The sequence below is a fragment of the Hydra vulgaris genome, chromosome 15, assembly GCF_038396675.1.
Source record: "Hydra vulgaris chromosome 15, alternate assembly HydraT2T_AEP".
NCBI classification, from domain to species: domain Eukaryota; kingdom Metazoa; phylum Cnidaria; class Hydrozoa; order Anthoathecata; family Hydridae; genus Hydra; species Hydra vulgaris.
Window position 1 is genome coordinate 35,427,265 of NC_088934.1, and position 16,098 is coordinate 35,443,362.

At 27.2% G+C, this 16,098-nt stretch overlaps 1 protein-coding gene across 3 annotated transcripts in view; it reads left to right on the forward strand.

The window, feature by feature from the left end:
* The window catches only part of LOC136091421 (TNF receptor-associated factor 6-B-like), a 113,505-nt gene that overhangs the window by 68,974 nt on the left and 28,433 nt on the right, over positions 1-16,098 (forward strand). For all 3 annotated transcript variants that reach the window (XM_065818975.1, XM_065818976.1, XM_065818977.1), the window contains one exon: positions 2,010-2,159. In XM_065818975.1, coding sequence (XP_065675047.1) covers positions 2,010-2,159 — 150 coding nt within the window. The remainder of the gene's footprint in view (positions 1-2,009; positions 2,160-16,098) is intronic.

Sequence of the window (16,098 nt, forward strand, 5' to 3'; positions counted from 1 at the left end):
AAATAATTGAAAAGGAATGTTCAGAGTCAACTGCCAGCAATTAAGCAGATTAATAAAAGTACACAATTAGTAGCCGCTAGACATTACTGAGAGAGAATGTTTCAAATGAAAGCTTTGTTACTTATTTGTATAATAATTTTTAAGCTTGTTAAATTTTAATGATTCCGTCACTCATAGATTATTCTAGAAATAAACCCATATAAGTAATATGAGGGTAATACATAATTCGAATTTGGTACTACCCTCACATTGGTCAACGAAAGGTGAAAAACTAAAATATTTATAGTTTTGTCTGCATTTATATTTATCTATTTTTATAGTTATATAAGTTTACATATAAACTGTATATGTTTAGATATATATATATATAATTTTAGCACTTATGTATAATTGTTTGTACTAGTTAGTTAACATGTTAAATAAAAACAAAATTGAAGCAAAATGTTTATATACCGTCGAGTTAACTTTAATAGCCGAGGTAACTTTGATAGATTTTTTTGGAATTACTTTTTCAGTTTTTTATCTTTGTAATATCTTTTTAATATCATTTCATTAGTTTTTGTATTTTCAATGACTTTGGTTTAAATAAATAAACACTAATCAAAAGTTTACGAAGGTTTCATAAAATCGATTTGAATGGTAAAAAACATATTATAGTTGTTGAAATAGAAAAAAAGTTTACAAAAAACTGCATGAAAGTGTAAAGAACGTATTCTAAACAGCAATAAAGTACTATAGTAAAATGTTTTTTTATATACCTACAGGCACATACCTACCTATCCGTAATATGAGAATCTACTAGAGAATGGAGTCGTGCTTATTGTTTCCATTTAGAAACTCAGTTATCAGCGGCCCTTCAATGTTGCCAGAAGGGTTTTATGAAAGCATCTAACACGTTTAAAATTCTATATGGGACATTGCACACCAGAATAAAAGATCAATGTAGAAAGCAAGTTGGACATCCAGTTGCATTTTCTTTTTATTGCGAGAATCGCTTTTTAAAGACAATAAACGTTCTTTGTGAATGGAAAATGCCTTTCGATGGATTAGATAATAGTTTAATAATCAAACATTATCTAGATTGCTCCGGTGTTAAAACAGGTAGTTAACAACAATTTACCAGAGATCGAGCAAAAAAATGGAGGAGAATCCTTGAATGTTGGCGAAAAGAAAGTCGCATCAAAGGTTCAATCCAAAGACACATTTTTTCTGGGTTATTGCGTTAGTTGCATCAAAGACTGAAAGAACAAAAACTGATTTCTGGCTTTTTGGCTTGCGAAATATCTCCATTCAATAAAGATGGTCTTTATTGAATGGAGATATTTCACGATGTTGTTGGTGAAAAGGTTAAAGAAATCTATGGTTTACCATTGTTGAGAAAATGCTAAAAGTTAAAAAAAAATTTAAAAATTAAAAAGAAAATTTATAAATTAAAAAAAAGATTAAATCTAAATGCAAAGTTTTAAAAACGCAAAAATTCTAAATTGCATTTTCGCAATTCGTTATTTTCTGCGCATTTATTTGCCAAAGCGTCGTTGTTCCGCATCACTTTATCTTTTACTGTTAAACAGGTGGTCAAAAAAGGGCTCAGCTGCAAAACTATTTATGGCTGCAAGATGAGATTTAAAACTTTCATGCCCAATTAATAATCTATAAATATATTTGTTTATTTTACTCGTGCATCTTGATATATAGAAGGGCCCGAGGCCTTTGAGCTTGGCCGTTGCCTGAGGGGAGAGAAATAGGAAGCTCACTTCTCCATTCTTACCGCTTGCGCTTAATATATCCAGAGCTCGCTTTAAACCCTGGATTTTTTGCTTATAAAGCATGTGGTTTAACCGCTACGCCACGGACGGACAATCCCGGGCTAGTCTGATCCTGAAACCAAATATATTTTTTCAAATAATGTAATCTTAATATTATTTAAACTTTTATTGATCTGTTTAAAATATGTAGCTTTTTATCTTTATTTTTATTAAATTAGTTGTGGTATATCTTATATTTTGCAGGGAATGAGAAAAGAACAAGATACTCATGTCAATTCTTCAACTCAAAACCATCTTTCAATGGCAATATCAAAAGTGGTTGCACTTGAAAATAAAATTATGTTAAATGAGAAAGAAATGGAAGCAAAAATGACCATTCTCAAAAATGAAATGGTAAGAATGTAATTTAAATAAAAAAACTGTTTCAAATTAAATAAAAAATCTAAAATTATTTAACAAAAAAATATGTGCAACAAAAAACTATTTACTCACTGCGACTAGCAAAAAAAGTGGATAACTAAATATATTTTGTAAATTAATTTGATGGTTGTAAATTCTAGATAACGAAAAATATTTTAGCAATATTGGGATAATCAGAATAAATGCAAAATGATAAAAAATAAAATTAAAAAAATAATAATAAAAGTCCATCTACGCTCCAAAACAAAACATTTTTGAGAATGTATAGTTTAAAGAATATAAAGAATGTATAGTAGGGCTGTTCAGTATGCTGATTTGTTTTCAGAATATTGCTAAATGAAGTTTTTCCAATTCGACTTTCATATTGTGGTTCAAAAATATTTTTTACTAAACTGTGTTATTTACCCTGAAGTTCCTCAAAGCCCCCAAACATTTGACAGATAAGTAACATTATAAAGAAAAAAATTTTTCAGTTTGTTATCCTGGTACTCAAAACAACAAAATTTTATAAAAATTTAAAAATTAAAAAAAAAACAAGATAGAATAGGCAAAAAAAAAAGAAGAAATTAACATAGGTAAAAAAATTATCTTAGCAATATTAAGAACTAAGCATTTTTGAAAATATATAGTAAAATATTACAACTAATTTTTTTTTTCATTCGAAAAAATAGAGATGTTAATTTTAGTTCAGCATTTATGGGATTTCTAAATCTGCAAATATAAAAAAAAATTCTTTGGGTGGTGGGCGTTATTTTAAACAGACTTAAAATATCAACAAAACAACTTAAAATATCAACACTAATTAAAGCTTTTAGTTCTTCTGCGGACAAACCGGGACAATCGCAGCCCTATATATAGTTGAATTTGTATTTTATATTTTTCAGAATATAAAAAACACATCAAGTTAAATAGAAGTTTGTTATTTATTACTAACTCGTATTACGGGATGCTTACTGCTAGTTTATTATTTATCATTTGACAGTGGTTCTGATAATACCAACATTTGGTAGCTAAAACGTTTTTTGTTATTTTGAAGTTAAAACCGGAAAATTATTTTCTGCAAAAATTAAGTTCTTGGTTTTGTAGATATTTAAAAGGGGTAAAACTAAATTTATATTGTGGAAATTAATTTAAAGTGGCTCAACCCTAACAATATCGAGGAGCCCTTTCAATATTGTGGAAATTAAATTAAGGAGGAGTCTATCAGTATTGCGGAACCCATTAATATTGTGGATAATAGGTGGCTCAACCCTATTATTATTGTGGAAAATAATTTAATGGTTTTAACTTCAAAATAACTAAAACATTTTAGCTATCTAATATTGGCATTATCAGAATAACTGTCAAATGAAAAAAAAAGTTAAGATAGATAATAAGATAATAGTAATAAATTAGTAAGCAACCCTAAACAGAGAGGAGACAGACTATAATCATATCTTATGTTATTGTTTTTAATGACAAAGACAAAAAAAATATTAGCTTAAAATAGCTATAGCCAATTAACCATAAAAAAAAGGCTTTTCAATGTTACTACTAAACAAAGTTATTTATGCCTCAAAAGTTTAGAATTCTAATTTCTTCATTCCAATTTCTTCCAAGTTCTTCATAACTGTTAAATAATGATTAACTCAGTAAACTTCATATCATATAACTCAGTAAACTTCATATCATTTACTATATTAAAACCATGTTTCAACTGTAATACAAACTAATAAAGCAATGACAACTAAAAAAAAAAAACATTTACTTTTAGGATAATTATAATCAGTTACATAAAAAATTTAATAAAATTGCTCATAAAAAAATGTAGTAACTAATATTAGAATTAATATATATAACAAATCTGAAAATAGTCTAATTAATAATTATCACACAAATTGATAATAAAAAAATTATTATAATAATCTTAAACTTATCAGTCGTTTTAACATAGAATATCTGAAAGGAATGAGAAACAAAAAGTTGAGTAAAACAAAAAAAAGATATAGGTAAGGTAAAATTTCAAGTAAAATATATTAACACTTATCTAATCGGTCCAAGAAATTAAAATTGGTTATTTAAAAAAAAAGGATATACAGCTTAATGAATTCTAATATTTACATTTTCAATGTATTTTTAAAGACCTAAGTAAATAAAAAAACTATAACAAACCCTGGTCTAACGTTATGATTGTTTCCATGGTTACTTGCATTTTCATGTTAGGCATCATATTCCATACTTCATCCTTTGGTTATTTCTAGAAAAGCAAGGTACGGCTGTTCACTTTTAACATATGCATCAGCAGCATATTGCTGAAATAGTTTCTTGCCATAATTTATTGAACAGAATTTTTGTCTTACTGAAAAATCATTGTTGCAAAACTGAGATAATTTAACATGATTTCTAACCAGTGTTGCATGTTCAGGGTTGCACACCAATAATGCCATCTTTTGGAAAAAAAAGTTAATAAACCGTAGGATCTAAGTTAGCTGACATACTTGATATAACTTTTAAATGACCTTTTGGGTAAAAGGCTTCCCGAAAAGCAGGTGGAGCAACATCTTCTCCAAGGAATACAAGTGCAACTTTACTAACTATAGCTTGCAAATAAAACATTAATTTATTGCATGCAAAGATGATAACTATGTTATTGCCAAAATTTAGTGCTGCAATTGGGTCAGAGATTTACAGTTAATAATGTTTAGGAAATATCTTGATCTGGCCAAAGATTACCTACATAATAAAAAACTTATTTTAAAAACCGCATATTTTAAAACATGGCGGCCTATGATTCATAGGTTAAACCAAATTTTCAGTGAATAAAGCAAAATAAATAAAAGTGTTATAAATATATCTAATATTTTTTTAAAAATTCATATCGGAATTACGATATAAAAAACTTTTTGTAAATAATGCAGAAATAGTAAAAATGGAAGCAAACTTCCTATTGATTGTGGCAACATAGTAAATCTATTTGATCAAGAGATTTTTTAGCACAACAATACTGACAGATCTAATTCATTTCTCCTTAACTTTAAAAATTTAAAAAATTTTAATAAATATATATTCAGATACCTTAAAAAGAACATAACACAACATTCTTTTGACAACTTCCGACAGAACTTTTTTTGTCTTTATCTTTTCGTTATTATTTTTTCTAAGCGAAAATATACATATAGTCTATATTATAGATACAGAGAAATATAAAATATAATGAAATATACGTAAATTTATGCATATAAGCTTACATGTCTACAAACAACAGTCATATTTTATTTAACTTTTTATGTTAAATACATAAATACAATTCCAACTCAAAATAAAACTGAATAGCAAGCTGTGGAAATACAGTATTGAAATATTCTAATATAGAATTAATCAGAATCAATTTGACTGTCTGAAAAAGTTTACTTTTATTAACCCTTCTTATAACAAAAAATAACAATAAAGTAACTAATAAGCAATTCAACTCTTTTTAGTTGCTATAAAAAAAAAAAAAAAACCTGCTTAAAATTATTTTAAAAAAGACAAAACTGAACCAAAAAGAAATTGCACAGTACTAAAATTGTCAGTACTAATAAAAAAAACTATTTTACCAGTCTTTGTGTAGTTTACCTTTCTAGTTCTAACTTCTTCCAAAAAAAAGTAAATAGGCTATAAAAATTAGTAAAATAAAAACAACCAACCAAAAACAAACAAACAAACAAACAAACGGTAAGTTAAATTTTTATTGTAAAATTGAACAATGAACAACATCAATTCTTCTTAAAACTAAAAACTTATCTGCTCTAATTTCCTTGCAGACCTTGCTTGAAAGACCGCATGGAATATAGAACCGCGAATAGAAAAGCCTAGAAACTACTTTAAAATGACGTAAATTGACCATTATATAACTATTAAATTACGGTGTTAGCCAAATCAATGATATACTTTATAACCAGAAGTCTAACTTGCGGGATTTTATTGGGCAAAAAATGAAGCCGCTTTTTTTTGTTTATAACAATAGTCCACCATTTGTAAAAAGGGCAAAAGCTCACGCCGAAGTGTATAATATAAGTTAAAAATGCAAGTCAAAAGTTCCCAATAAATTAAAAATAATTCAAAAACAAATTTTTATAATTATAATATACTTAAGAACGTTTTTTTATGAGCCTATGTTTATTAAAAAATATTTTAATTCATAAAAATGCTTCAAAAATGCTTGCCTGTTTTTTCACTTATCTATTTATAAATTTAATTCCTTTTTAATCGAAAATAAACTAAGAAATTATAAATTATTATTTTACAAGTATTATAATTTCCGCTTGACGCTTTTACGTAATTAGTATTTAAATTTAAAATACGTTTACTTCATTTAAGTAAAGAAAAGTTAAAAATATTTGTTTACAAATTTAATCCGCCATTTGTCAAAACGGCAAAAAGAGGCTTTACTTTTCGAATCGAAGTTAGGCATCAAGCTATATGATATATCATTTAGCCGAATTCATTCGACGCGGTCTGCACACTAACGTTTACGATGTAGGAAGAGAAATAAAAATGGTAGCTTCTCAGTTTGATAAAGTATCAATAAGTGTTCTCTATCTTAATATCTATACATTGTCTGGCAAGATTTTTAAAACGCTTTATTTGTTTTTTTTTTTGCTTTATGCTTGTAATAGTTTTAAATCAAAAGATTCAAATGGTCTACTGAAATACTATCGTTAATAAAGATCAGAAAGTGAACAAAAAACCTAAATCAAGTTGTTTAACACAAGCTTACAAAGAGAGATAAAATATAATTAATTTGCCAGACATTATTATTCCAGTAAAACAATATGAAAAAAGACGCGAAAAAAACTGAACAGCTAAAATAAAACTTAAATCAATCGTAAAAACAAAGTGATATGCTGAAACAAAAATATAATTCAGCAAATAGAAAATTATATTTGTAAAAATTATAAAAGAAACCTTTCATACATACAAGTTCGAAAATAAATTTTTCAAAAATGTTAAAATTGCTTTTATCTCGAAAAAATTACAATGGGAACAAACTTTAATTTTTTTATAAATTTTCTTTATGGTTTTAATTTTAACATAACAAAACCAGATTGAAAAACTTGACTTTTAACATAACAAATTAGATTGTAAAACTTTTTTAATTTAAAAATGTTTGATGTATTGGTCTCAAGCAGGCATGATTAAAAAACGTAAAGTTTTGCATCTGCACACTCAGTCTTTAGCTGGGATTGAACATAACATTGAAGAAAATTTTCTACTTGTTGTTCATGACTCAAAACAAACTTGAGTTTTCTTGTCTAAAAAACTTCATAATGGACCTATCAGGGTCACATATCTTTATCAGGGCTACAACCATATTTATTGTTGATTAGACTATTAAAATATAGATATTTTTAAATGTTATACTTTAAAAAACATTCCAATATGTTAAAATTTTTTAAAAGTTTCCCAAAAAAACCAAGTAAATAAGATTGTCACCTAGCTCTAATTTTAGGTTTTCTGTAATCATGCCACTGTTTTGTGTTTTGTTTTATGCGTATGTAATTATTACCACATCATTTTAAAGTCATGCGGTTACAAAGGTTGATATTTAAAATACCAGTATTAAAAAGCTCTCTATTAATGAAAAATATTCTTTGCCTTTTAAAGCGTCAAGTGCTTTGTACATTCGTATTTTCAGTGTTATTTCGGATGAAATTAGTAACATTTTTCCTATTATTTTTAAAAAGTTATTTTTTCCTAAAGTATTATTATCATTTGAATCTTCTGTAAGTTTATTGATATAGAAGTCAATGTTTTTCATTTTACTGTTATCTATGTGAAATATAATTGGGTCAAGTAACGAGGTATTAAAACAAATAAATCTTATGAAACAAAGGCAGTTCTTTGTGAGTAATTATTATGTAAATGTTGACAAACAGATGATTTGCGTTCAAATTTTAATTTTATTAGTACAAAATAAACACGTTACAACTAAACAGCCATTTTTTTAAAGTCTTATTTCAATTTTTAAACAATTAATGATACATTTTCTAAAAATAATTTAGCTCTGAATCTGCTGATAAAGCAATTTTGTCATCTCTTTTATTTATTTTTTTAGGATACAGTTAATTTTTAAAAATGGTTACACTTTGTAACTGTTCTGTGCAAGATAGAGCCTAAATCTTTTCTTTTATAGTTTTCATTGCAGTTAGTATTTTATCATTATTGTGTTTTAAAAAATACAAAACTAAAAGTAAGCAACCGGGACACAATCTTCTTGAACTCATATGACAACTGCAATGTTTTCTAGATTAAATCAATCAAAAAGTAACTGATCTCAAATAGTCACTATATAATTTTATACTCTTCGATTTAATGCATGTAACATTTAACAAGGTAACTATTTTATTTTGCAACTTTGCAGTTGTTTTTATGCTTTTTCAGGTCCGCAGTTCCCTTCCTTTTTATTGTCACAATATCTGTAAACGATATCTTCACTAATTTTCTTATAGAAAAAACATCTTGTTTGATGACCATTCAGCTATAATTTTAGGTATTTCAATTGAGACTGCATTGAAAATACATGTTTGCTATTCAATAACAATATTCAATAGCCAAATAGGCTTCACTTTATTATAACGTAAATACGTTTACGTTTTGTTTTGCAATTTCTTGAAAGTACCACATAAGACTCTTTCTCTATCTTTTTCAACAATTTACGTTTTTAATCATGGTAAATTAGGAACTAATAGCAGCAGGAACAGTAATATTTAGTTGATTTTTTTAAATAACAAAGTTACTATCTTTACTTTTTCCTCTAAATCAAATTAATTTCGAGACCAGGCTTCCGAAGTAAATTTGGCAAACTAAAATTAAGAAGTATATATACGCGTCAATTTTTTTATGAACAAAACATTTTTAAGAATGTCTAGTAGAATGTGTCAACTTTTATCCTTTTTCTTAATTTTAAAAAGCAGTAAAAAATTATTATTAAAAAAGATCAAATTATCTTATTAGTTTTAAAAGAATAATACATTTAGTATAATAAACTTCAATACAGCTCCATTTAATAAAAAAAATATAATAAAAAAATTCATGAAAATTGCGCCTTAAAGATCGTCCATAAATTATGTAACGCAAACTTTCAGAATGAACAAGACAAAAAAAATCAAAAGTTTTACCTCGCAGTCTTAATTTAAAAAAAAATCAAAATAGCCCATTCGGTTTAATAAAAATTGCCGCGTAAAAGGGCTTAATATTTCTCCTACTTCTGTATTTTTAAAAATAAATTGCCTTGCGTAAATTATAGACGATCTCTTAGGTGAATTTAATAAGCTTATTAATGGTAGGCATTACTCTTTATTTAAAACATATTGTCATAGACTCTTAAAAAGGCGCATGTTAAAATATAGTAGTTTGTAAATAAGAATATTGATATGATAATATTGGTTCTTAGTCTAAAGTTCTTATTAAGTTTAACTATGATATCATTATAACTATATAATTTCATTGTAATTTGTTAAAAACGGGTATTGTTGCAAATTTCCTCATTATACTCTAAAATTTTGTCCCCCTGATTTTTGCAATAGACATTCAATAATTTATTCACTAAATGTATGAAGTGTGCAGATTTCTTTTAGAGGTTTCATTGTTAATGCAGCAGCTTTTATTTTCAAATTTTAGTTGTTTCAATTGAAATAAAATATGCCATTGTCCATTCTATCAGAAGTGATAATTTGAAAGTATATAAATTGAAACCACTTGATAACTTGAAAGTAAATCATTTAAAAACATTTGGTAATTTGAAAGTATATAATTTAATAATTTGAAAGTATATCATTTATAATCTAATAGCATTTTTCCAACTTATTCAACTATAAGATGTCTGAGGAGTAGTTTATTAGTGATCATTTGTTTGTTAAATACCAATAAACTTTTAAATGATTTGAAATATAATTTCTTTACTGTTTCTAACAGAAGAATATTTTTTGCATGTTTTCGTATATTTGTTTCAACTAAAACAAAAAGATATGCACTAAATAAATGGTTGAAATAAAAGTGTTTACGATGTAAAAACGAATCATTTGTTGGGCTGTAAAAGATTAAATCTATATTTTTAATAAAACTCAATTAAGGTTGCTACATTTATGAGTTGCTTTAAATAAATATTTACCTGATCAGAAGTTTGATGAAAAATAAATTTATAATATACTTCTACCTATTCACCCTGCCCACACAACTCAGAAAAAAATTGCGCTTGATTTCAGCTGGGTGTTTAAAACCTTTTGAAACAAAAAGAATAACACGTGCAAAGGACGGTTTCCATCCCATGAAGTTAACTGTTATGACAAACATTTAAAACATTTATGGTTTCACCGGTTATGTTTTCACGGAAAGGTTGTATTATATTATATTAAATTTTCGTAAAGAGTGTGAAGCCAGTGACAAAAGTACACGACATTCAAATTTGACTTAAAAACCTCAAAAAACATGTGCTAAACTCGAGCAAAACTATCCGAAAAATAAACGTGTTTTTGGTTCGTTACAAACAAGCGTCTTTACAGGTTTTAATTACGAAATGAAAGTATATGTGGCGGCTGGGTAGTAATACCTAATGCCTAGTTTTTTTTTATATTTTTTTTTGTGTTTTTGTTTTTCTGCAGATTCGGAATCTCTATAAAACATTTAACCAAAATAAACTCAACTTGTAAAATTTGAGAGACAAGAAAAAAAACGACGTACTCTGAGGTCACATTTCTTTTCTAACATTTTTCAAAAGACTTCATAAAAACTCTGATTATGTGCACAATAAATTAAATTCAATATTTAATATGTTGAGTTTTCATATATGGTTAATAAAGTAATAAAAATGACCGCATGGTTGTTTTTATAACTTATTTAACTTAATCTTTTCTTAAACGAAATTACCAAAAAAAAAATCCTCATTATAATCTTTATTATGTAATAATTTTATATTTTTTATTTTAAATAATAAAACATATCTAATTTTTTACTATTTTGCTGCTGTTTATTTTTTTTTTTTTTTTAATTTAAGTTTCAATTACCCATTAAAAATTTTTAGATTGTTTAAAAAACTACAAGTATAACGAAGCTCGGTGATACTTAATTGTCTACTGCATAGGTCTAAATTTCCATTATTGTCATAATACTTTATTATTACTTTCACAAACGATTTAACTTTACCTTCACAATCCACTAATAAATTTAACTTAAAAACTTGAAGTTTACTGTGTAAAATACAAGCGTTAGAAGATGTATCAATAACTAACGCACGAAAACAATTTTTTCATGTAAAATACAAGGGTTGACAATACTCGAATTTCAAAACTTTGCTTAGAAAAACTTTGTTGTTACAAAACTAAAGTTAACTCTAACATACTTATCACCTTGAACTTTACCTAGCGAACCAGCATACATAGGTACATAAACGTCATAAACGCTTGGATATGGGACTTATACGGGTACCTCAGCGGGATCCCAGAGAGGATTATCGAGGGCCCTGTATGGGAGCTATATGAGATACGCGCTCGAACGTCCATCTGAGTCCTAAATGTTTCCTATTTTCGCTTTTACTGTTCCCAACCGCCTGCAGCAATCCTAAAAATATCAAATTTTTTTATTTTCTTATGAACAATATCCATTCTAATATCCATATTATCCATTCTAATGTTCATAATACGTATCTTAATATGTATTTATTTTTATTCCTTTGCATAATGTGCATGCAAATTAACGATAAAAATCATAGATTTCTATATATTAACTGTTCATGTATTTGTACAATTTATAAAATGATTTATTATGCATTTTTTTTTTTTCTTTTTCTTTTTTTTTCTTTTGTTATTCACCTCCCCAAAGCCGAGAAGGCCACTACAGTGGAGGAGGCTACTTAATAGTGGTTATAACCCTCTCTCAACTCTATAACTTCGAAACACGAACCTTGACGAACAAGGCCGCTGCGCAAATAAACAAGTTAAGCGCGGTACTACCAGGGACGTGGCGGGGATTTATTGTGCATATATTAAAATGTTGCTTCTATTGCAGGGTATTTTAATAACTTCTTGGTTTGAGGGGGCTGTAAACTTTGCAGAGTCATAAAAACCAATCACTAAGTGATTTTTGCATGAAGTTTGAAATTTCTCAATAAATTTAAAATTTATTTATTTTTTGTTTCGAGGCCCGGATCATCGCAATTTTTTGGAAAGTATCGTTATTTAATATTAACATGAATATAAATATTTAGAATTTTCTCCATGTCAAGAAGTTAGCTATTCTAATACCAAAAATTGGCTCCGCCAACCATGCTGTACACTCTCAATTAAAAGATGTTATTTACACTAAAATGGTGTGCAGCATGGAAAACACCAAAAACGGTGTTGAATTATAATACACCGGATGAAAGTTAAATAATTTAACTATTAAAAACACCGCTTCGGTGTATTCGTAATGATGCAAACCTTTTTACAGCTAATTTACATTTTTTTGGTGTTAATTTACTCTGTTTTGGTGTATTTCATGCTGTGCACCTTTTTAGTGTCAATTTACATTACCTTGGTGTTAATATACACCTTTTTAGTTTATTTCATTCTGAACACTTTTTTAATGTCTATTTAGACTGTTTTGATGTATTTCAGGCTAGTTTTAAATAAAATAAATTTTTTAAAAATTAAAATACACATGTCCTACTAAAATACACAACCTTCTATTCAGCTTTAATTAAAAAAAATTGAAAGCTAGTTGAAAAAACGCATATTCTGTCGAATAGAAAAACTTTCTCAAAATATTTTAATTATTGCGCTCTAAATTTTAGGTTATAAATATGGTGTTTTTAGGTGTTTCCATTTCCTTGACCAGCCAACAAAAGCTTGAGAAAAAAAGGTTTTTTATCATATATGAAAGCAGCATTTCCGAGCAACAGCAATTGTCCATCATTTATTGAAAAGATATAGGAAAGATGCAATATCTAAATGGTCAGTAAAAATATGATTTTATTACTGCTGCTGTAGTTTCATGGAAGATACCTAAAGCAATAACGACATTTTGATAGTAGTTGCTAGGATGGGCAATTTTATTATTTATTTTTTGGAGCTTTTTCTATGTTTGATTACAGCAGACTGTCCTTTTCTGTAAAATCATGAAATATTTTTCATGATATTTCTCCTAGTTGAACATGAATTTCATCATTAAAAGCTGCAAAAATAAGTTCTGGAAAAATAAAACTTTTTTTTAATTAGTAAGTTGTTTCGAATGTTTTTAATTAGATGCACTGTCTCAAAGAATAGGTAATTTTTGATGATTTTACATTAATAAAAGAATCATCTGGTTTATCACCGTGTTTTTCAAGCAACTTTGAAAAAGAGGGATCAATTGAAGCATTTTTTTTACATCTGGAACATTAAAACTATTTTTATTGAAGATTGAATCAGTTTAAAAATTTCGGTCTTCAACCAATCACTGTTTAGTTTTATAATTGGAACTGCTTTGATGACTCAAGAAATATATTTTTTCAAACCAACTAACATAAATAAAAATTTTAAAAAATTTTCTTCACTAATCCCAATTACATTTCACCATTTCCAATTACAACTTCACCATTCAGCACCATTCAGCACATTTTTGCAAGTACATTTTATTAAAAATTATTATTATTATTTTTAAAAAGCTCCCATTTTCATATAACAACTCCAAAGCTTTCATTTATTCAATTTTACATACTTTAATCTTGTCTGACAGTGATATTGGCGGAAGTGGGATAACCTTCTACAGTAAATGATAAGTTTGAATTGATGTGTAAAGCAACATCAAGCCAAATTGAAGAGTATTTAAAGATTAAATTTGATTTTTTTTATTTGATGACTTCTAAGTTCTTCAAGATTAGAAGGCTATTCTTTTTCACTGCTAAATTGTAAACTGCAGCTTTCAAGCATACACCTTCTCTAAAACATACAATGGTGGTATACTCTGAAAAAAGATATTTAAAAAAACTGGAAAATTACTATAAAAAAGTTTGGTAAACATTTTTGTCAATATAAAAACATTCAGCAACGTTAGGTATGCGTAGTTCATTTTGAATAATTTTATGGAATACGACACAATCATTAAATTTGGAAAATAAATATCCTGTTGCTGAATCAGTAACTGTTAGATAATTAAAGATCTTCAATAACATCGTTTGATAAAAACTTCTGATATAAATCTTCTTGAAGAATTCTTTTAGTTGATAATTTTCTTTGATCAAACATAAATGTAAGTGAGACTGTTGTTATGCTAGCCGGGCTTATTGTAGGGATAAGCTTCAGATTATATAGTAAACGAAGTCGTTTTGCTAAAGCTCCTTTGCGTATTAAATTTTCATCAAAATGTTCTAAGCAGATTGCAGATGATTTAACGACAATTCAGAATTTTCTGTTAACAAATCTGACTAAATATATTTTCTGTCAACAAATCTAAACTTTCTCAAATCATCATCTTTTAGAAAGTCAAAAACTGGGACTACTTCACCGCCATTATAACTAGAATTGCAGCAAACAACACAGAGTTTATTAATCATAATTACTTAAAATATCCAAAAAGTAGAAAACAAATAACAATACAAAGTTTGGTGAAGTTTCGTGGAGATCTCTATTAATAAAACGCACAAATTTTTATTCAGTCCCAGATTTATATACTTAAAAATGTATAAAATAATTAAAATATTCTGAGAAAGTTTATGTATCCAATAAAATATACATTTTTTTAAATAGCCTTTTATTTTTTTTTTAATTTAAACAGAATAGAAGACCGTGCACACTTCACAAAATGTAGTAATGGGCCTTACTACAAATTACTTCTAAAATTTTATCACAGATTGTCAGTATAAAGACCTTGGGAGTTGCCTTGCGGTTTTTTAAAAATTACAAATTCACCACATTTTGAGATAATTATCTTTTTATTTAAAAAAATGTATTCCCAATGTCCCTAAACGCTGTCCTACCGAAATTCCATGGTACACTTTTACTCTAACAAAATTTAAAACGGAAATAATAAAAGTGATTTTAGAATTTTAAAAGAATGTCAAGTTTGGCTACAATTTGGCAATTTTATTCAATCCTATATAATGTTAAACAAATAAAATCCAACCAATTACATTATTTGATTCTGTGAACCAAAATAGTACTCGTTTATTATTTTATTTTAAATAATTCATCAATATAAATCAAAACATGTATTTTATTAAATCAAATTTTATTACAATTTATTTTTAAATTGAATAGCTCATAAGTTAAAAAACTGTTAACATCTCAGAAAGGTTGTTGAATCATTTTAGATTGTTAACGGTAAAACAAAAAAACAAACTTTTTGTTGGCATGGCTGTATTTTTTGGCCCTCTTAGCAACTTAAATTTGTTTTAATGTTGTTTTCATTTTAGCATCAGCTGATTCTGAATATTGTTCACAAAACCTTACAATGGGTAGTGATTGAACTTTCCATATTACCATCAGTACTTTACCCAAAACCTGGTTACAGTACTCCTGCAAAGTTGCACAACTCACCTCTAAATCATTAGGCTCTTATTTCAAAGGTTGGTTTCAGATTGTTCCCAAACGTATTGTAGACAACCCTGTCAAACTTTCTTTTCTGAAAGAGAAGATTGGATATTTTTTGGGCCAATATAAATCAATATAACTCTACTTATGTTTCCTTCAAAACTTCCTTTAAGGTACTATTGACGCAATACATTTATCTCACTTTAAGCTCTAACCAAATTAAAATGATACATTAGGCCAGATGGTTAACCAAACCCATCAACGTGTCTAGCTCTGAAGGAGGTATAACATCTAGAATTAATCTATCATCATCTTTTTGAAGAAGACATGGGCAGACAACATTTTTAAAGTACGGCATACTCTTGTAAGGATAACAAGCATCTACATATTGTTGATACCAGTGTTTA